The 22,772-nt window shown below is 45.3% G+C and overlaps 2 protein-coding genes across 2 annotated transcripts; both read left to right on the top strand.

Annotated features, from left to right (window-relative positions):
* The first annotated feature begins 52 nt into the window (after window positions 1–52).
* Window positions 53–10,947, top strand: ARL2 (ADP ribosylation factor like GTPase 2). Its single transcript, XM_048514179.1, has 5 exons — window positions 53–5,912; window positions 6,955–7,065; window positions 7,759–7,921; window positions 8,113–8,193; window positions 10,527–10,947. The coding sequence occupies exons 1-5, from the start codon at window positions 5,848–5,850 to the stop codon at window positions 10,659–10,661; spliced, it is 555 nt and encodes a 184-aa protein (XP_048370136.1). The 5' UTR covers window positions 53–5,847; the 3' UTR covers window positions 10,662–10,947.
* Window positions 10,948–12,168: 1,221 nt separating this feature from the next.
* Window positions 12,169–20,907, top strand: SNX15 (sorting nexin 15). Its single transcript, XM_048514151.1, has 8 exons — window positions 12,169–12,388; window positions 13,124–13,159; window positions 15,822–15,942; window positions 17,505–17,626; window positions 17,911–18,127; window positions 19,263–19,424; window positions 19,664–19,909; window positions 20,542–20,907. The coding sequence occupies exons 1-6, from the start codon at window positions 12,290–12,292 to the stop codon at window positions 19,406–19,408; spliced, it is 741 nt and encodes a 246-aa protein (XP_048370108.1). The 5' UTR covers window positions 12,169–12,289; the 3' UTR covers window positions 19,409–19,424; window positions 19,664–19,909; window positions 20,542–20,907.
* The last annotated feature ends 1,865 nt before the right edge of the window (window positions 20,908–22,772 follow it).

Below are 22,772 nucleotides of genomic sequence, written 5' to 3'. Positions count from 1 at the left end.
GAGGTGTATCACAGAGAGAAGATGCCAGCCAGAGATGCAGGCGAAACGTTAGGAAGAAGAGCTACTATACCATAGCCATACAGCCTGAAAAACCAACAACAACCAGTTGAATCCGGCCGTGAAAGTCTTCAACAGCACTTTTGAGTGGAATTTGCCTTGCAGCCCTTATGGTGGGCCACAGCGCTTCTGTGCTTGTACGTTGTCGAAACGTAACTTGCCCATTTCTGAGAGAGCCTGGATAAAGAGAAGGGCGTAGGCTGAGAGGCAGAAGCAGGTTGGGCCCCTCCTGATCCCCCCTGGTTTGTTTTAGATCCCTCATCCTCGAGGAGCTGTGGGGAACTCAGCAGCAGTGGCAGTTGGCTGACGGATTCCCTGACAGCAGAGTCAGATCTCAGCACTGGCCCTCCAGGCCTGGGGAAGCCAGCAGGGTGAGGCCAGTCAGGTAAGTAGCCTTTTCCTCCTGCACAGTCAGGCCCGGGTATAGTAGCATCAGCATGGAGGGACTTCCTCTTCTAGTTTTCTTGCAACAGAAGTGACCCTCACTGTGTGTCTTCCAGAATCCCTCTCCTCTCACCACCCTGAATGGAAGCTGAGCCAAACAGCACAGCGAGCAAGGTGGAGGGTGTGGTAGAGCCGCTGCTTGGCATGCAAAAGGCCTCAGGTTCAGTCTCAGCCAAAAGGACGAGGTATACGCTGCCTCAGATAAAGATGTTAGCATGGTCAGTTGAGATGCAACGGTTGAGAAAATTGTATGCTTCCGCATTAGAATATAGTCCCGAACAAATACGAGAATTATCATTCATTTTTACGTGCTGTAAAAACATTATTTTGTGCATTATTGAACATGGTACATTGATACAAGAGCATTTATAGTTAATTGAACCCCTATCATCAATGTATGGGGGAGCAGGGCTAGGTAGGCACTAGAACCCAGGCAGAGCATTCCTACAACAAAGAAGGTCCGGCATGTTGAATTCTGTGGTGGAGCAATATACAATCTGCTAACATCTTTTTGTGAGGCTGAGTATAGTAGGTAATATGCAAGAGCTTTAAGACCCGGGAAAGCCACCTGCTAGTTAGAGTAAATGAGACTGACTTTGATATACCAAAGATCTAACTCAGGATAAGGTAGCTGCCTATGTGGCAAAAGGAAAGTGCTCAGTGGGGTCTTCAGGGTACACGTGCAGCCATAACTCTCTTCTCTCCAGGCTGACTCAATTGGGCCCACTTTTTCCCTCTTTTTCTGGGCCTTTCTGCTCGGGAAGAGCAGATCCTTGGGATGTGAGGTCTGCCATGCCATGACTGACAATCACCTTTGACTGACTAGGGCTCATGGGATTCAGAGTTCTGAGCCTGTCTCCACTAGAAAGGTTGCTTTGTTCAGGATTCTGCAGCAAGAGAAGGTGCCGTGTCTGGGGAGCAGGTTCATTCCCTAGTGAAGTGAAGAATTCGGCCAAAGCTTGCAACAAAGGCTTTGCAGCCTTTACTGTTTCATTAGTCACTTTACATTTGCAAAGATAAGGCGGGGTAAAAATATTTTTAAATAAATATTTTTTTAAAAAAAACTGTTTCTGGCTGTGCCCAGACTTGCCTTCCTTCTGTGGCTTTAGCATTGTGTGTTCTGGGGCATGGGGCTACCTCCACTGAAAGCGGCAAAGCAAGGAGACGGGAGAAATAGATGTCAGATTCTTCCGTGGTAATCGTCTCTGTGTGCCCAACTAAAATAGCCGCCACAACAGCTGTGAGGAATTGCATGCGCAAAGGGATTCTGTACTTCTCTCTGACTTAAAACATTATGCTGGCAAGGCAAAATCACTTTCCTGCAGGAATTTGCATATGCCGGACTTTGCATTTGAATTCAGCTGTTACAGGAGGTGGCGCATGCAGCAGCCTATTTAAATGTAACATGGTGCAGAAGTGCAACCCCCACCCCAGGAAAGAGTTTTTGCCTCAGCAAGCATCACTCTTAAATTAAGACTGGGAAAGGGTGGGCCAGCCTCTGTCTGTGATCCCTGCAGAGTGCTGTGAAGCAGTTACCCAGAGGAAGGAACAGGGGCCATTGGCTAAAAAGTAAAAGCCAGGTAAGAGAGTCAAGGTGTATTGTGGGGTTCAGTGATAGCCAGTGGCAGAAGGTGGGTGGAAGGAGGGCAGGTGAGATGGTGCGTAGATGCCAGAACCAGATGTGAGTTCTGAGAAGTTGGGTGGTCGAGCTGAGAACTGGGATAATGCAGGAGGAACTGCTACGGTGGTTTGTGCAGTCTTCTTTTCTCCAGCAAGGTGATGGGCAAAAAAAAAGCAACCAAGGCAAAACCTCCCCCTTGAGGCCCATGGTTAATGTTTTCTTCAGAGCTCTTTGCTATACGGGGAGGGTGTGAAAGAATGACAACCAAGGACCACTTAGAGCTCTAAGGGTGCCACATGAGTGCAGAACAAACGAAACCATCTTTGCAATGGAGATCCTGGGTTGATGTTTTCCTGTCCATTCTGACTCCTGGTGAGAAACAAATGTGATTCTCTGCAAAGTTTTTGCACCACGGGAGCTAGAGACCTAGTGTATAAAATCCGTCTCAAATTGTGGGCTTAAGAGCTGTGTCCTTTTTTTGCGGGGGGGGGGGGGGGGGATGATATAGTTTCATCTCTACCAAATCCCATGCCTAGGAGTTCATTTTGAGCAGTCAAAAGCCGCAGTACGAGCTAGGCTGCTTCTGTGTAGTAACATTTCCCCATTGTGCACTCATCATCACTGGAAGTGCAGGAGTATTTGCAACACAGCATTTGAGGGGGGTTCTCAATGTTTTCCTGAGTATTTCCTCATTCCTGCACACATGTATTGCACAGATGTTTTGCAAAGGGCTCGTTGCTTGCTTTAAAAAAAATGCTACTGGGTGTGTTTCTACAATCAGTGTGATGATAGTATATACCGGTAGATATTGCAATAACAAGTTATTTTTTAAGCCCCCCAAAAGTCTTCTGATGATGCCAGGGAGTAGATGGAGGACACAAAAGGAAATGGAGGGGAACAGAGGTTTAAAAATCCACATGCTGGCCAAACCTACTTTGACTATGATCTTCCTGTAAAGATGGGAATAAAGTCGCTTTGGGAAGAACTGCAGCAAACCTGGGGAAACCACAGCAGCAGATAGGAGGAGAATGTTTGAAGAATATAGTGTGGATGCTCTGAAAAAGAACTTCAGGATGCTCTGGGCGCCGGGGGGGCGGGGGAAGCCCACTCACACCTTGCTCCTGTTGGAGAGCTATGGTAGAGTAAATCCCATGTATGGAAGGAGCCTTATACCCCATTCCTAACATGCTTGGACTGAAATTAATTTCTGAAATGGCATCCCAGGATTTAGAACAAGGGAGACTCCATGGTGGCCTGCACATCGATAGAGTTAAAGCTGTGTTGTCTGAACAGACACATACTTGGACGAAATCTTCATCCGTCAGTTGTCCTTAAATGTCAACGCTGAAAGCATGGAGGAATTGGAGAATGGGTTTGCAGGGGCAATATGCTAAACTGGTACTCTCCAAGGATTACCAAAAGTCCTGAAGAAAAATGCCCTGACCTTTTAATATATGCCTAATGGAATGTTATTTACCAGGTGATGTGATTTACCTCTACGCCAGGAAAAGCTTTAGCTGCCAATTTTCATGTTGGTGTGGGGTTAGCTCCTGGAAAACTCAGATTCAAACCCTTGCACATGCTGTGGAAGCTTGCTGGGTGACCTTTGGCCAGTCATAGTCTCTCAGACTTACAAGGTAATTAGGATAAAAATGGAGGAAAGGCAAATGATGTCATAAACCACTCTGAGTCCCCATTGGGGAGGAAGACAGGGTACAGATGTATTAATATATTTAATAAAGCCTATAGTAGAGGGAAGGAAACCCATGGTGTAGAATAGTAAGCTGTAGTACTGCAGTCAGAGCTGTACTCACAAGCTGACAGAAGTTTCAGGTAACTGGTCAAAGTTGCATCATTCTTCCATTATCCTGATGCCATTAAAATGAATATTCAGCTTGCTGGGGGTACAGTGTAGATGACTGGGGAAGGCAATGGCAAAACCACCCCATAAAACATAGGTCTGCCTTGTAAACATTGTGATGTGATGGGTCAGTAATGACCTGGGGCTTGCATGGGGGATTACCTTCATCTTTACAGTAGAGGGAACAAGATATTTTTCTTCAGGTTTGTTGACAACTCTACTTGTGATAGGTACAAATACACTACTTGGTGTATGTAGATAGGATTGCCAACTCTGGGTTCGGAAGTACCTGGTGATTTGAGGGTGCAACCTAAGAGGGTGAGATTTAGGGACCTCTGTAGGGTATGCCAATCCATCTCCCAAAGCAGCCATTTTCTCCAATCCATCTTCCAAAGCAGCCATTTTCTCCAGAGGAAGTGGAATGAATGTTTAAGTACTTGAATAAGCAATCTATCTAGTCTGGCAAGCAGCTGTAATTTTGGTAGATCCCCAACCCCTATCTAGTAACTGGCAACTCTAATTATATAAATTACATGAAGGTTGATACAAAATTAACTTTTGAAGACATGGACATATTAAAAGGTGTGATTATAATAAGAAGTTTTTCAATGCATTTCTTTTTCTAAAAGGATATTCTATTTTTAAAAACAACTTTTCTTTTTAAGAGAGGAGTTGAGGGTCTTACAAATTTACTAATTCTCTCCAAAGCATTAAGGCCCCTCCCCTGGCCTCTTAAACCCAGTCAGATGGCTGAATGCTGTATCTCCGTCCGTTTAAATGCTGTTGCCGCTCCTCTTGCCCCATAGAGAGAGAGGCATAATCTGAAACCGGAAATAATGTTCAAGCGCCATTAAAACCATCGCCCTTATGAAGATAGAAGGCGGCGATTTACATGCTACCATAGAGTAGCAGGGTAACTAGCTGACAGGTCTGGCCGCTCCTATTCCTTTTTCCCGGAAGAGGCGGTTCTTAATAGGGAAAGTCCGCTAAAAACAAGGGGTTACAGTCTTAATGGTTGTTTAAAGCAACTTCGGGATCCTGATAGGTGAAAAGGTTTGGGAAACTCAAGCGAATATTTTAAGCACAATCGAAAACAAATGTTCGAGTTTCACAAAGCTCTTAATAAGCAAAATCGTATTTTCCGACTTACCACGGAGTGACCAGCTGACATCAAGGAAGCTGGAGGCATCGGGCCTGTTGGACCCAGATTCTGTAACGCCACCACCACGCACATACTTAAGATTATCATTATCATTATTTCATTATATGGTTGCCGTAAGTCACTTTGGGGGCCAATTTTGTCTGGAAAGCAGGATTTAAAAAACATAGTGAAGCTGGACAGCAATGTTATTTGCACTGAAGTGGAGAAGCACTGAGTTCCCACCATTTTTATTTGCTCAAGAACTTTGGATACGGTGCGCACATATGCTTTTATGTCCACATGTACGTTTTCCCGTGCCATCTGTTGTAATCTAATTTTTAAATCTTATAATATTTATATTTTTGTATTATTTATTGTATCTTTTTGTATGCTTTTATTTGTAAGCCGGCCTGAGTCCTTTGGGAGATTGGCGGGGTAAAAATGCAATAAATAAATAAATAAATTTCCTGGAATCTAACACGACCTGAATCTACATTATTGTATAAACACAGAATCCTATTATCGGCTTCCACTCCTCTGGTCCATTTAGGGAGCATGTCTAGAATGGCAATCGGAAGTGAGAGTTGCATAGAACTCTTTGTTTACATATCTCTTTGAGCGAAAGTCGCTGGAGTTCCAGATTGGCGGATGCCAGAGGGGCGGTGCCAAAGGATCCCGGGCCCGGCGTGACAGCGGGCGCCGCGCTGCGAGCTCGGGTAAGCGATGGGGCTGCTCAGCATCCTGAAGAAGATGCGGCAAAAGGAACGGGAGCTGCGGTTGCTCATGCTGTATCCTTCCGCGAGAAAGAGGGTAATGCCGGCGATCCCTGCCCCTTCTCCAGCACTAGCCATAATCTGCTTTATTTAAGGGAGTTGCGCGCACCTGATGCGTCATTAGAGTAGCAGTTATTCTTAAATAGTGCCTGCTGAGCTGCACCAGACAGGCATCATGTCAGCTGGGAGTTTATGATCAGATTAATTGTAGGAAGAATAGAATACCTCTGAACCCCTAGTTGGGGTTGCAAATTCTAGTCTGGAAGGTTCACTTCCTGGAGATTTGGAGGTAATGCTGTATAAGGATTTTAAGTAGGGCGCTGGAGTGGCCATCTCTGGCTTAATAACTGCCTCAAGATTTTAGGGTGGTGGTTGAGGAGGGTGCAGTATTGGGAAGGTAAAAAAAAAGAAACTGCAGGGTTATTGTACAGTCTGTCTACTGAAACTGATGTTTTATGTGGGGTCGTTGATCTCTATAATCTGGAAATCATTTGTAATTCTGGGAGAATTCCTGGCCCAAACTTGAGGTTGGGAACCCAATACCCGTGCCTTTCCTGTAACCCTGTAACTAAGGGAACACTTGTTGAGCAGCTATGTTGATCTGTAACCGCAAAATTAAACAGGAGTTCAGGAGCATCTTACCATTTATTCCACTGTAAAATTTTATGTAACAGAATTTAACAAATGCATTGAGGTGGGTGCTTTTATATTCACAACAGAAAGAAGGGAGAGAAGATGTTTAAATGAGATAACAAAAGACAGTAATGACTTCACTTGGAGGCAATGACATCTATCCTAAATTACTAGAGGAAAAAAATCGGATTAATATAAAATCTACTGGATTTTGCATTAGATTGTTTTCCTTTGCCCAGGGACAGTAACTTTTAGAGCAGCACCTCAGGAAGATTAAAATGCTCATCCACTCCATTCTGAAATTTGTATTTACCTTTTTTTGTGGTACAACATTCCATGGTAGCTTTAAGAAAATTTAAGCAAAAGTTATCTGTACACTCCTTTCTCTTCTATGCTGTATCCTCCTTAACTCACTTGTCTGAAGGGGCCTAGACAATGCTGGCAAAACAACTATCTTGAAGAAGTTCAACGGGGACGAGATTGACACCATCTCACCCACATTAGGGTTCAATATCAAGACACTGGAGCATCGTGGGTGAGTCCTCCAGTTCTAACCTCCCTTGTGCAGGAAAGAAGGGTCTAGCTGGCTCTTCCCCTTCCTGTTTCTTCTTCCTTTTCCTGTTTCTTCTTACAATATCCTGGTACTTCCCTCTCTGTTTTCAGTGGTCTAGTTTCAGTGGGTAGCCATTTTGGTGTGCGGTAGAAGAGCTAGATTTGAGTCCAGTGCCATCTGAATGACTAAGAAGATTTTCTGGGTATGAGCTTTTGAGAGTCAAGGCTCCCTTCATCAGATATCTAAAGAAGGAAACTTTGACTCTCAAAAGCTTATTGCGAAAATCTTGTTGGCCTGTAAGGTTCCAAGTGGTACAGTGCTTAAGAGTGGTGGACTCTAATCTAGAAAACTGGGTTTGATTCCCTCCACATGAGCAGCGAACTCTAATCTGGTGAAATTGATTTGTTTCCCCATTCTTACACATGAAGCCTGCTGAGTGATCTTGGGTTAGTCACAGTTCTTCAGAGTTCTCTCTGCCTCACCGACCTCACAAGGTGTCTGTTGTGGGGAGAGGAAGGGAAGGAGTTTATAAGCCACTTTGAGACTCCTTATAGGAAAGAAAGGCCGGGTATAAATCCAAACTCCTTCTCCTGGATTCAAATCTAGCTTTTCAGTAATCTAAGCTTCTTATTCAGTTTCTAGCCCCTTCATGACCAATAAAGTACCTCTTTGCAGCTTCAAGTTGAACATCTGGGATGTGGGGGGCCAGAAGTCTCTGCGCTCTTACTGGAGGAACTACTTCGAGAGCACGGACGGCCTAATCTGGGTGGTAGACAGTGCCGATCGCCAGCGTCTGGATGACTGCAAGCGGGAACTGCAAAGCCTTCTGGTGGAAGAGGTAAGAGCTGGGGTGGGAAGAGCAGGTAGTGGATTACCCCCTCTGTGGACTGCAGGTTCATAGGAACGGTGGCACCAGGCCTGCTGCTGCTGCAGACCTGCACTGGAGTAGGAACATATTGGCACTCCAAGATATGAGGGCTGTGTGTGGATGCAAAGCATTTTTTCACTTGCTGCTTCTCTCCCCAACAGCGCTTGGCTGGAGCCACCTTGCTCATCTTTGCCAATAAGCAGGACCTGCCAGGGGCTCTGAGTGCCAGTGCCATTCAGGAGGTGAGAGCCAGTGGTCATATGGGGAAGGGGTGGGGGGAGACCACACTATACAGGGGTGGAATTTGCAGCTCATGTGATGGAGGAATTTTCCTAGAGACTAGCATGCTACTGCCAAGACAAGTCTTCCCCAATCCTGTAATTATGCATTTGGTTTTTCCTACCTGAATGCAGAATTTTACATTTATCTGTGTCGAAATTCATTTCATTAGTTTTAGCCCAGTTTTCCAGCCTGTCAATATCCTGTATCCTGTCTCTGTCTTCTACTCCTCCCAATTTAGTATCATCTGCATAAGCATCCCTTCTATTTCTTCATCCAAGTCATTTATAAAGATGTCAACACAAGGACCAGGACAGAACCCTGAGGCATTCCACTTGTCATTCCTCTCCAACAGGACGGGGAACCATTTCCAAGCACTCTTTAGGTGTAATCTGTCAACCAGTTACAAATCTACCTAATAGTAGTAAGATCCAAATCATAGTTTACCAAGTTGTCACCAAAATCGTGTTGAACCTTATCAAAAGCCTTACTGAAATCAAGACAAACTATGCCTTGATCCAGCAAGGTAGTAACTCCTCCCCTGCCCCCAACAAAAAAAGAAAGATAAGACAGTCTGACATTACTTGTTTTTGAGAAATCTGTGCTGGATTGTTGACAAAATGGCTCTTTGTAATTACAACCATCCTTTTTAATTGCTCAAGGACTGACTATTTGATGATTTGTTCTAAAAAAAATTCCAGGTGTAAACATCACACTAATGGGTCTGTAGTTGCTTGGATCCTCCTTTTTCCCCATCTTGAAGATGGGGACAACATTTGCCACTTCCAGTCTTCTAGCACCAATCCTTTTCTCCAAGAATTCTTAAAAAGAATGGAAAGAAACTCTGAAATTACATCCAGGAGTTATTTTCCTTCAGTTGGAAGCCTATACTGTAAAGATGAGGCCACCATTGAATACATTCTAGCCCTGTCAATACCAGTTCTAGAACCTGGAGCCTGTTCCTCAGTGAAAGCTGGAGCCCACATGAGCTGTTCCTGTTGGCAACAGGGGATATAACTCGTAATAATGTGTATAAATTGTAGGTGGAAAGGTATTAGGAAATTGGGTGCCTAGGGAGCTCCCCCTCACTGGCTGTCTTCAAGCAGCAGCTGGATGAACACTTGCCAGGGATATTTTAGGCTGATCTTGCATTGAGGAGGGGGTTGGACTATATGGCCCCTTCCAACTGTGATTCCACCTATGATTGTTCACATTGTTTTTGCTGCATGGTGGGGGCGAATGTCCGTCACAGCAAGATTTCTTGTATAGACATGTTTCTTCAACCTCTGCTTTCACTTTTCATTCTCTCTGCGGCAAGCAACACCACTTCTAGCACGATTTTAATTTTGCTTCGCCCCCAGAGTGAGCAAATTTGTCAGTGAGCACAGCTTTGCCCCAGACATCTTCCCTCCGCCAGCCTACCTAGCTCCACAAATCCCCCTGCCTTCCACTGCTGTCCACGCCTTCTTCTTGTTTTATGTTGCCAGCTCCTTCTCTAAAAGCTCATATGGAGAGAATACAGTTGGCTTTTACAAGGAACAGTATAAGCAGGATCTCTTTTTGTTTCCACTCCACCTCCCCTGCTCTGCTTACACCCTCTCCAATAATTGGGAAGTCTTTTTACAACTTTATTTCAAACATGCCTCTACTTTAAAACAATTTTCCTGGAGCAACAGTAGCAGTATGTGTGTGAAGGGGAAAGGAGGGGGATATTGCACATGGTCCCCTTCTTCAGCAGTGTGTGGTCCAGGGAATTGCTTTGCCTTTTTCTTTTGCAGGGGCGGGAGTTACTTTGGGAAAGGGGCTACAATATCAATATACTGTTATCACAGCTATATCAATATATAAATGCAATTTAAAGGGCTTTAACAAAACCCTTTACCTTGCAACTATGGGTATGATGAGATCTGTGCCTTTAAGAGGAATTGATGGGCCTAGTTAAGAGAATGAAAAGCTGCAGAGGCCTTTGAGACCTGCACACTAGCTGCGGGGCAGGCAGAAAATGATCCCCTGCATGTAAACAGAGAAACACGAAGAGACCATACTACAGCCCTGCTGCGCAGCTAAAAGGCATGAGGTAAGCATTCCATGCATAATGAGCCCACAATTTTACTCTTGGCCTGAGATCGCTCCACTTGTGCAAGTATCTAGTACCTCTGGAGACCTCAGAAGATAACTGGCAGTGAGGTTAAGGTGCTTCAGATCTCGGGGCCCTCACCAAAGACCCTGCCTGCTCGGTGGGCCTTCTCCAACCCTTGCAGCAGCTTCACCCTCTTCCTCTTCCTTCCTTTCCTAGGCTTTGGGCCTCGACAGCATCCACAGCCACCACTGGTGTATCCAAGGCTGCAGCGCCTTCACAGGAGAGAATTTGCTGACAGGCATTGACTGGCTACTGGATGATATATCCAACCGGATATTCACAGTGGACTGAGCAGTGGTGGGGAAAGGCATACCCCGCCTCCCCATGAGCAAGTGTGGCTGGAGATTCGGACTGCCTTGCCAGGCCTCTAAAATGGCTGGGCCTGCCCTCTGACCTGGGATGAGGTCTGACCCTTGGTGACAAATTTGCCAGACCGAAGTCTGGGGCAGGGACTGTTTTTGCTGAGTGTGGTCCTCTGCTAAGGAGCAAAGGCGGGGACACTGGGGGAAAGTGGCTATCTTCTCCCTGTGGTCTGTATGGAGTTTATATCTTAATAAAACTGCTGCTGTGATTCAAAGGCGTGTTGCATTGACAGGTTTCTAGGCTTTGATATAGATTCCCTCTCTCCCCTGGGGCTGGTCTTCTAATCACCTTGACTGAGCATCACGTTAACCATAGAGAGGATTTTGTGCTTGTATGGCTACAATAAGACATTCAAGCGGTGGAAAGATTCTGAGACTGAACACTGTCTTAATGGAAATATTGTGAAAGGAACTTTGATTTTGGGAGGCTTAAGTGAGCACTCACATTTTTTTTCAAGCCTGTGAAGATACTACAAAGTGAGGCATCACATGGGAGCTGACTAGCTCAATTTTCTTTATTGAGTGTCTAGAGTGTGTCCATGGTTGGGAGTGAACTGGTGCCCTGAGAATAAGTGGAGGTGTCAGGTGAAGGATGGGATGGAAATGTGGCTGCTCTGCACTCCCTTTCCCCACCACAGGGAGGAGGGGGTGTCCTAAGTCTTCTCTCCCAGCTCATGAGTTTTGAACTGTGACCTACTTGAGAGTGGGCTGTGAGTGTGACCCACACTTTGAGAACAGCCAAGTTGCCAGGTTATAACTGATCTTCAGACTACAAAGATTGGAGAAAACGGCAGCTTTGGATGGTGGACTCTATGCCATTATATCCCACTGAGGTCACTGCTTCCCAGTCCTGCAGTCCCTAAGGTTCCACCCTGAAATCTCCAGGAATTTCCTAACCTAGGGTTGGCAACACTACCTGAGCCAAACTAACATCCAAGGTAGTCGAGAGCAGACAAAGAGTGAAAATTGCAAAGAGGAAAAGAGAAAAGACCTTCACAGCATGGAAGGGTCAGTGCATGTTTCTCTTCTAGGTTGTAATCTTACAAAGAGCTCATACAAAACGTCCCTACAAAGAGCAAGCCCATTTACACACATTGGATTTCTGAATAACCATACTCCAGCTGGTTAGGTTTGTCAACCTCCAGGTGAGGCCTGGCAAGCCTTTATCTAGGATTGGTTGTTGTTGTAAAAACAAGGTAGGTATCGCATACAAACAAGAGGCCCTAGCTCAAAATTAGGCAACTTTCTCAAACTCCTGATTTACTACATCATCCCTCGTTTTTGCATCTCCACCGTGCAATACCAAATCGACTATTTGCAAAGGAGCTCTGCCCCTAAGCGTTCCTAGGTAGCCGCAGCCAGCATCGCACTTTGTAGACACTCCCTCGCACTGGTAGCAACGACTAGAAGCTACCAGGTGCGCATGCGCTTTGAGTGGAAGGCCAGCCGCGCAGTCGCAATTCGGATAGCTCATCGCTCGCTTGCTTTTGGACGCTGCCGTCTGTGCCGGGGGAGTTCTGGATTTAAAGGGGCCGCAACGCCCAAAAGGGCGCTGGGATGTCGCGTCGGGTGAAGGATGAGTACCAGAGGCATTACACCGTCACCGACACTCGAACCCACCTCAAAGGCTACACTGAGTACAAAGTGACTGCCAGGGTGAGGGAGGGGTTGCTGGGAACTCCCCAGCCCTATATTGAGGGGAGGGGGCGAGGTGGATCAATAGGGCTGCTTCCTGTTCCAAATCCGGCGTGGCGGAGCTAGCTTACAAAGCTTGGAGCCCATGCTGGAGCAGCAGTGTGCAAGACCCTCTGAGCATGTGCAGAATACTTCCTTCCTCGGGTGCTGTTCCCAGGCTGACTGAAAGTTGCAAGTTGCATCCCCTTCCCCCAACACACAACACAGTTTTTAAAAATTCCTATTAAGTCAGTTGCAGAGGATAGCCACGATGGCCTGCAGTGGACTAGTTAAATTTGAGTCCAGTAGCACTTTCAGGGTATAAACTTTCGAGAATCAAATTTTATATTCTTAAACTGTTGTTGGTTTCTAAGGCTGCTGGACTCAAATGTGACTGTTGAAGATGGATAGAATATTGCAAGGGGCCTTGCAAGAAGTTAAGTAAAGGTACTTTCCATGCCCCCCCCCCCTTTACTAAAGCAGTACAATTAGAAAGTCATCAACCCCTCCCCCCTCTGGATGGGGACTTACACTTTTAGTATCTGTACTGTATGTATTTTTACAGAAATGAGATTTTAGCTAGTTTTAATGACGTATGTCACTTTGTGATATGTTGATCAGAAGAAAAGTGGGATATAATTTTTTAAAAGTTAAATAATATAGATAATAAGTTTTACTGGGTCTCAACCTCTTACTCTTTTTCTCCCTCTCCTCTAGTTTGTCTCAAAACTGAATCCAGAAGATGCGAAGGAGGTATGTCTGTCTTTATATACATCTTACAGTTATGCTTAGATGGAGGAGGAAAAGACTCACTTTGATTTGCCCACTTACAGAGAGTGCTGCCAATGGCCATTGGCTGCAGGGGCAATAAAGGGTTATCTGTAGGTTCTAAGGGAGCCAGATGTGAACTTTGTATCTTTTTATTATATTTGTATTAATTTTATATATTTTTTTAAAATAACATATCTGTTTGGCGAAGAAAATGTCAGTGCTAACTCCCTCAAGGGGAATATAGCCCAAGAATAATAATAAGAACAAAATAGAAAAGAATAAACCTTCACAGATAAAAATGACAAAATGTTACACACACACACACACACACACACACATATTATACCCTAAGTCTTGATTTGAATCATATTCTCCATTTTATAAAGCCATTCTTATCTATTATTATTCAAGTAATGTAACTGTTAAGATTAGTCCTCTTTCAAAGGTCAGAATGGATTAAATATCTGCTACACATTAATTATAACTACAAGTCAGACAGTTGCCCTTCTTAAAACATTTGCAAATAATAGTATACTGGATCTGTTTTTGAACATTAGCACCATATTTTAGTTGCCTTTCATACTTCTCCAAAGCATTATTTAGTCATATCGGTACTCAAGAAATATTTCTATTTCGCATGAAACTCCTATTTTGGATGTCTGTTACAAGACTAGTAAGCTTTTCTATTGTCTCTCATCTTCTTTTTCCACATTTCTCAATTGGAACAGGTGTCTGCTTTCCATATGTATGCCAAAACCACTCTAGCTGCAGTTAATAAATAAAATAATAGTTTTTGCAGTTTTCCTGGGAAATTCTTTGGTGGAATTCCCAATAATATAGTTTTTGTGTTCATTTAGAACTTGTTTTTCAGTATTTTTTGGATTTCTGCATGTATTTCCAATATTTTTTCTCTTTTTTTACAAGTCTACCATATATGGTAAAATGTTCCTTTTCCCCCTTGCATTTCCAACAGGTTTCTTTCAAATTTATGCTGATTTTTGCTTTCATATCTAAGCCACCATTTTCAGCCCAATCCAGAGTGGCAGTTGTGAAGGCTGTGGGGCCGTACACCGACAGATTTGCCCACCCCAGGGCACTTACCCTGGTGGAGGAACAAATCCACCAGCAGGCCGCCTCTACACCTTTCTGGAATGCCTGAATGGTTGCAAGTTTTTTGAGGCACTATTTGGTCAGGCGCAATCATTGCCTACATAGCAGTAATGGTTAAATTAATTTATATGTGCGGTTTACAAGGCGTGGTTGTGAATGTTCAACATTGTTTTAATGTATTCAATGTTTTAATGGATTTTAATGTTTTAATGTCTCAGTTGGTAGATAAATACCCCTTTTCTACTAACTCTGTAATTTATAATGCCAATAAAGGCTTTGGAATTGGAATTGGAATGCCTGATACAGTGCAGAGTGCTGCGTCAGTGCTCCTGTGCTCCCACTGGCATAGTGAGGCATTCTGGAGATGTGGCCAGGGTGGTGTTGACAATAGTTGGATTCCAGCCAAGCATTTTCTCCCAGGACTCTGGCACCCAGGGCATATGCTTATGCCACCCTTTGGGTGGTTTAAGTCCATTGAGCCCGATAGAGGGCTTTTCAGCAGCAGGGAGGGATTTTTTTGTCTTTTGCCTCCCTGCATTGCCAAAAAGCCTGCTACAGGCAGCAGGGTAAAACCGCAGCGGTGCCATCCCTGGCCGTCCCAGGGCGCTGGATTGGGATGCCCATTTTATTCTGGGTTTCTTGCCATTCCAGATGAATTTATTTATCTGGGTTTGCTGTTCCTTCAAAGTTTTGTCTTTTGTATACTTTGGGAGCATTTGAAGCAAATACTTAGTTTTGGTAGAACACTCATCTTAACAGTACCAATTCTTCCCAACCATGAAGTTTTTGGTTTAGTCCATTACAAATCTTGTTGTTACAAAATCATCTTTGAATAATGTATCATTTTGTCCATTCAAATTAATCCCAAGATATTTAACTTTATTCGAACTAATATCACAACATGTAATTTTGCCGATAGTCATTTCTTCTTGTTTCGTTACACTTTTTAAAAAAAGGTGTTTTTTTCGTTCATTTTATATCTTGAGAGGAAACCAGATTGTTCTATTTGCTCCATCAAATATTTAATTGAGTGAGCTTTGTACCTTGGATGAAAAAGTTTCTTCAGAACCGCCCCTTCTTCTTAAGCCTGACATCAGAATTTTCTGCAGAGGGCAAAAATAGAGATAAGTGGGGCAGGGAGGTTTTATTTATTTATTTATTTATTTATTTATTTATTTATTTATTGTTTCGATTTATAAACCGCCCCATCCCCTGGGGGCTCTGTCTGAAGAGTTCTTCAAACATCCACATGTCAGTGCAGTTAAGTTGCAACAAATGTACAGCCACCCCAGTAAGAATCTTTCAAGCAAGTGAGAAGCAGAGGTGGTTTGCCACTGTACACTTCCTCTGTGGTCTCTCATCAAAGTATTGATACTGCTTAGCTTCCAAACGCTGATGAGATTGGAATACACAATATCATTGTACATCTTAAGTTCTTCATGTGGAGGTGTTATTTCTTGGCAGGAGCCCCATATTGTGGTGGGCGCTGGAAAGCTGTCTGCATTTTTAATCTCTCTTATATTTCATCCCACAGATTGTGGTCTGGAAACGGTACAGTGACTTTAAGAAGCTGCATGGAGACCTGGCCTACACCCACCGTAACCTCTTCCGACGCCTGGAGGACTTTCCTCCTTTTCCCAAAGCCCAAGTCTTTGGTAAGAGGTTTATCTGGGTGGCAGAGATGCTCACCACTGACCTCTCAGTCCTGAAGTAGGAACTCTTTGGTGATTGCATTTGGTGGGATCCTAATGTTAATCAACTCTTTCTCCTTTTGAAAGGAACCTGGTCTTCTGAGTACCTGGTTCTGTATTCGAGAGAGATGGCCGGGGAGATTCCTGGGATCTCCTGGGACATTTTCCAGGGATATCAGGCTGGGAATAGAATGCAGAGTGTTACTAGGAACAAGATGCCCTATTTCTTGGATCCCGCAAAGTAGTTCTTGTGATGATTTGAGGCATAGGAATGAACCTGAGGTTTACTTGTCCAGGGTCGGGAGTAAGTGATGTGCTAGTTTTAATAGTCCTTTTTAGGGTGACTTCCTTCTGAACTAAAACTTTCCTTTGTTTGCTTGGGAGGAAGAAGGCATTAGGTTGCTTTTTAGAGTCTAGGGCCCTGACTAGTCACTTATGGTGTTCACAGTCACATCCCAAACCAGATGTACAATGTGTACAAAGCTTCTGTGTTGAAGCTTAATTCTTAGAGGCATGGCAATCCGATTCAGATCAGAGAGTAGGTTTAAGGCCTGCACAGTTTTCCCAACCTGGATGGCCTTTGCGAGCTGCTGTTTGCCTCATTGGGGAAACTTTTGTATACACTGTGAGTACACGCAAGCTCCATTCGTTTCAACAATGGGAAAAATGGTTCAGGGAGGGAAATCTTACGCCTTTTCTCTGTCTGTGCTACAGACTCACTCTGATGTGTGTCTGTTTGTCTGAGTGTCAAGTTTCAGCAGGGAACTCTGTCACAGTATCAAAAATACCTGTATACATCTTGAGAGCAGACAGGCAGATCAAACTGATCTAATCTGACAGCTGCTCCTCCCAGCACCTTGTCAGAATCGGTTGAAACCAGTCAGCTGTTCTTCATTACGATTGGTTATTTATTTATTTATTTATTATTGAGTTTTATATACCGCCCTACCCCCAAAAGGCTCTGGGCGGTGAACAACATAATTATACAACATACAATTAAAAACCCATTAAAATAAACACAGCGGTCAGCATAATAAAATACTCGTTATATAAAAGGAGTGCTTGCCTACTAGCACTACCTCTTAGGGATTGCCTATTGCTGCAGAGCATGCTGCCCGTTTGCCTTTTGAGTTCCTGTATGCACTGTAAATGTATGCACTGTTGATAAAGTTTTTCCTCACAGTAAAACTTCTGCATGCAGTGGTGATTGCTTTCAGCTGTGCTCAGCCAGTTCTTAGCCGCACCTTGCTGGCCTCTGTAACAGGCTTCCTCCAGCGTAAACTCTGCGTCAAACTCTCAATGATTCCTCTGCGTCAAACTCTCAATGATTGTCTGGTCAATAACTCCCAGAGCGAATGTGTAAACCATATAATGTGTAGTGAGGCTCTTAGGCTAGGGACTGAGGTTCTGGGGAATGGGGGGGGAGGGGGGGAATTGCCAGGCTAGCATAGGGAGGCCTTCCACATGTACTCACAAGAATAGGATGGTGACCCCCATTTTGATGTGGGGCTCTTTTTTTCCTGCAGGCCGATTTGAGCCCAAAGTGATAGAGGAGCGGAGGAAGGCTGCGGAGGTCATGCTGCGCTTCACAGTGCATATCCCTGCTTTGAACCAACTTGATCCACTCCAGCTCAAGGAGTTCTTCCGGGTATTTTGGATGGGCAGATGGAGAAGGGGGGAGATGTCCCCTGGGTACCAGATCCTCCTGAGGAGGTCCCGAGTTGAGTCCTCTGAGTGGGTTGGGGGATCCTAGGGATTCTGTGAGTTGTACTGTGACTCCAGGACCCCCTCCTTGGTTGTAGAAAGAGAGTGCTGGGTCCTCTCTCCACAGTCCTCCTGTGGGTCCCAGGTATGATCCTTGGCCTGCTCTACATTCCAAGAGGAAGAATCCATTTGTGCCTCTGCACTCATTCCACTGCTTTTGTCTTGCAGGGTGGGGAAGGGGGGAGACCTCTGGAAAACTGTGACCAGCCTTCTCTGGCTCCCCCTTTGATCCCTGTACCACCAGAAGGAGTGGAGCCTGGTGAGGATGCTCTAGTGTCTGAAGTGGATCACGGAATCCTGGGCCTGGAGTCTGAGCAGGATCACAGCAGAGCTTCACAGGCAGCAAGGGAAGTCTGCGATCAGGAGCCTCAAAGGAAGGAGGGAGGTATGGCTTTCTGGTCCTTGCCTTTTAAAGAAGGGGAGCTATTAGTCAGTGCCAGAGCATTTGCTTGGCATGCAGATGATCCCAGGTTCAATCCTGGGCATCCCCATTTAAAAGGATCAGGTGATATGAAAGATCTCCACCTGAGACCCTGGAGAACTGCTGCCAGTCGGGATAGACAGCACTGACCTTGAATGATGATTGATCTGACTCAGTATCCAGTAGCTTCATGTGAGGTGATGGGGCAGAATTTTCTGATCTGCTCTCCTTCTGCAGGGAGCTGTTTATTATTAATGGAGGAGAGGCATGCTGTGTATCCTTGCCTGCAGTCTTATTGTGTATTTCTTGCACAAGTTGTCGGGGGAAAAAAGAATCACCACCTGTGTGCATGTGTGTGTTAGGATAGAAGATGCGTACTGAACAAATGGAATATTTCTCCTTTCCCTCTTCCACTTCGGCTCCAGGGCAATCCCTTTTCCACATCCAGAAGACCAGGACCTTTCAAGGCCTGGAGTGTGGACTTTTAGCTTCCTTGGGACTTCTAGTGTTGATAATGAGGCCTCCTGGTTCCTAATCTTCATCTTTATAGGCTTGATTGTGGTAGTTTGCAGCGGGGCTAATAACAGCTGCATTTATCAGCAGCTCTAGTATCTGAGGTGGGGGGGGGAGGTTCGCTTTGAAGAAGCTAGAACTGATGCAGCCTTGGGCTTATGGTTGGGGGGTGGATCTCACAGGGCTGGGCTGCGCGGGAATGTTCTGAACAGGAGAAAGTAGAAACTCTCTACATCCCTGTCTTGCCTTCTTTGAGGACCCGTCATCCCTGTCATTCCTCCCCCCCCCGTCATCATCACCTAGCCCACAGGTGTCAAACTCACGCCCCTCCAGATGTTATGGACTACAGTTCCCATCATAATGGGAACTGTAGTCCATAACATCTGGAGGGCCGCAAGTTTAACTCCTACGACCTAGCCCAGTGGTGGCGAACCTATGGCACTCCAGATGTTCATGGACAACAATTCCCATCAGCCCCCGCCAGCATGGCCAATTGGCAGGGCTGATGGGAATTGTAGTCCATGAACATCTGGAGTGCCATAGGTTTGCCACCATGGACTTAGCCTAATCAGTGTTCCTGGCATAGGGGACCACTCTTCACCCCGAAACTGTGAAGATGAAGCCCTGGATGCTCTCTTTGCTTGTCATGTGGAGGAGGAGAGAGAAGAGAAGGAAGTGGGTTCACCTTCCCGCTGCTTACCTGTCAGTCCAGGAGCTATGCATGGTATTTGACCCCTTAAACAGGAAGGAAGTGAGTTGATGGATGCTGGTGAGGAATTTGGAAATGCTTCCCGGCCCTGCACGCCGTTTTGCCCAGGTATGAATAACTCTCTATTTCAGGGGATGTTAAATCTGGGCACAGAATTGGGATTGTCCCCAAGCTCCCCCATGAGTCTCCTGCTGGCCAGGGTGTGGCTGTATAGAGTTGTCCATCCAGGAGGGAAAACACAAGGAGTTTGTGCTATCACCCTTCTCCCTGTTGCTTAGACTTGGGTGCAGCCAGCTCCTCCCCTGCTCGTGCTTCCTTGGAAGATGCCCCAGCGCCTTCTCCCCCAGGTGCAGGGATTCTGCTACCAGCCCAGGAAGGAGCAGTCACAGAAGACCCCGGTGCATACCTGGCTTTGGCCACCGAGCATATCAAGCACGCCTTGGAGAGCGAAGCGGCTGAAGACTATGAGGGGGCTTTCCATGGCTACCACAGTGGCGTCGATTTGCTGCTCCATGGCCTGCAAGGTATGAGGGTTACTTATGTCAGACTGGAGAGCCAGCATGGCTTAGTGGTGAAGAGCAGTGGACTCAAACATGGAGAACCAGGGTTGATTCCCCACGCCTCCACATGAAGCCTGCTGGGTGACTTTGAACTAGCCACAATCCTCTCAGAACTCTGTCAGCCTCACCCACCACACAAGGGGTCTGTTCTGGGGAGGGGAAGAGAACAAAATTTGTAAGCCACTAGAAATATTTTTATATATGTTGAGACAGGGGCACAGCATATATAAAAATATTTCTATTTCATTCATATCGTAGAGTGAAAACAGTTATCCCATATTGGAATGCAATCAGCAAATGCTACTTTTCTTTCTGTCACACACATTTCTTTGGCAATAATTGGGAAGCCAAGCCAATCTGGAAATCTTTATGAACAAGCCCCTAAGGATACCTGAGTGACAGCATTTTTTTCTGTTTAACAGGAGGTTGCTCATTCTTCGCATCAATAGAAGATGATTCTTTAAACTCACATCTTCAAAAGTGGGAATAGTGAGGATCGGGGAACATTTTTTGGAGTAATGAGGATTGTTTTGAATCAAACCAGTAAGCCACTTTAATGTTGAGAAAATCCCTCCCTCCTTCCTTTCTGTTTTCAGGCGATCCAGATGCGGCCCGCAGGGAGGCTGTGAAGAAGAAGACGGCAGAATACCTGCGGAGGGCTGAGGAGATCTGTCAGCAACACCTGAGCCATCTGCACCTGTGATGTGGCTTCCTAGGCACTCCCAGTGGCACAAGTCAGCCTGGCATTCCCTGTTGCCACCTTGAGAAGAGACCAAACTGCTCTTTCAGCAGCCACTGCCCCCATCCTGGCATTGACTGGCCAGAGCAGACTTGACCACCCAATTTCCCCTTCTCTTGACCTCCTGTCCGTGGGTAGGGGATTTCCTGTACACTGTCCAAAGACATGCTTGTAAACCTTTCCAATGCCTTGTTTGCATTTTAATTTATACTCATTGCATCTACTTTTGCTTTGTATGTTCACTCTGTGGGGCAGGGAAAGCAGACTGAATCACTCATACAGTTGGAAGATGATACTAGCACTTTAGCTTCCAGATCCTAAATATGGGGAAAGCACAGAGAAGTGTCCCTGTATCTGCAGGCTCCCTCTCCCCCAAGTTCAAAATGAAGCTGATTCTGGTAAGAGTGGAGCTGTTGGATTGAGATTTGTATCTGAAGAGAATTCAACCCACAATCCCCCTCCACACGTGAGACTGCCTTGTACTAATTCAAACCACTGGTTCATCAAGGTCAATATTATCAACTCAGACTGGTAGCAGCTGTCCGGGGTCTCAGACACCTTTCTCATCAACTACGGCCTCACCTTTTTAACTGAAAGTGCCAGGAATTGAACCTGGGAGACTCTTTTATCAGAGGCCCCTTCTGCACATGCAGAATAATGGACTTTCAATCCACTTTCACAACTGTTTGCAAGTGGATTTTGCTATTCCGCACAGCAACTGCAAAGTGCATTGAAAGTGCATTATTCGGCATGTGCGGAAGGCGCCTGAGTCACAGCCCCTTCCCTCTGCCTGGGCAGGGTAGGTGGAAGCCCCAGTGTTAGAGAGTTCCTCTTCTGTGGGGCATGTTGTTGTCTACCCACTGCAAGAGAAGTGCAAGACACATCACATTATCTGTGATCTGTTTCATCAACTGAGAGTCCAGTAGCATCTTAAAGACCGGCATGATTTCCAAGGTTTCAGCTTTTGAGAATCAAAGCATTCTTTGTCAGATATATCCATGATATCTTGTTGCTACTTTAAGGTGCTCCTGGACTCAGATTTTGCTCTTCTATAGCAGACCAACACAGCTACCCACCTGAAACTAACTTCATCAACAGATGTGCTCCATCTGTTGGCGTAGGAGGTTAAGAGCTGGTGTATCTAATCTGGAGGAACCGGGTTTGATTTTTCACTCTGCCACCTGAGCTGTGGAGGCTTGTCTGGGGAATTCAGATTAGCCTGTATACTCCAACACTCGCCAGCTGGGTGACCTTGGGCTAGTCACAGTTCTTCTGAGCTCTCTCAGCTCCACCCACCTCACAAGGTAGAGTTTTCAGGGGGGGAAGGGAAAGGAGTTTGTAAGCCCCTTTGAATCTCCTACAGGAGAGAAAGGGGGGATATAAATCCAACTCTTCTTCTTCACTGAATTCAACAGCAATCACTACCCCTGATAATTGTACTCAGGACTCTAGCCAGAAGATGAATCTTGCAAAAATCTGCTTGTTTATAAATATCCAGCTGAAGGACATGTTGGTTATAAGGAAAGATCACTGCAGCCTCAGCTGACCAGAGTGTTTTCCTGAGATGCCAGCACCAAAACTCACTTCTGACTAGCTCCCACTTGCAGATCCCCCAGAAGAGCTGAATTATGCTTCATCAAAGCTGGATGGAATCAAAGCGCTCTTTGTTTGAGGGTAGAATCATGTAACAGGCTGACCATATGGCAGCTCTAGCAGAGGCAGTGCTGACTCATGTATCCCTTAGCTGCAGGGAGAAGCATTCGTTTGCTGTTAAAAACAAATTCCAGGCTAGGAGTGGGAGGCACAGTAAGGTTTTCAACATCCAGTTCTCAGTGAGTGTGATTCTACCCTTACTGCAACCGGTTTTGTGGTTAACACAGAGATTATCTTTGCCTGCTCTCGCTGTATAACCTCTTGAATTATGTAAGTACGCTCTATATGGGCAAGAGAGGTCACTTTGCAGGATATTCCAAAGGACATGGTTGAATTTTTGCCTGCTCCCAAGCAGTTTGACATTGATATTAGGTGACTTTGGAGTAGAAGCTATTGCTGAGTTGGTAGCAAAACAACCCCTGAAAAGATTTTCTA

The sequence above is a fragment of the Sphaerodactylus townsendi genome, linkage group LG01 (assembly GCF_021028975.2).
Source record: "Sphaerodactylus townsendi isolate TG3544 linkage group LG01, MPM_Stown_v2.3, whole genome shotgun sequence".
NCBI classification, from domain to species: Eukaryota; Metazoa; Chordata; class Lepidosauria; order Squamata; family Sphaerodactylidae; genus Sphaerodactylus; species Sphaerodactylus townsendi.
The sequence above is the reverse complement of the archived record's forward strand: the minus strand, read 5'-3'. Positions and strand labels throughout refer to the sequence as shown.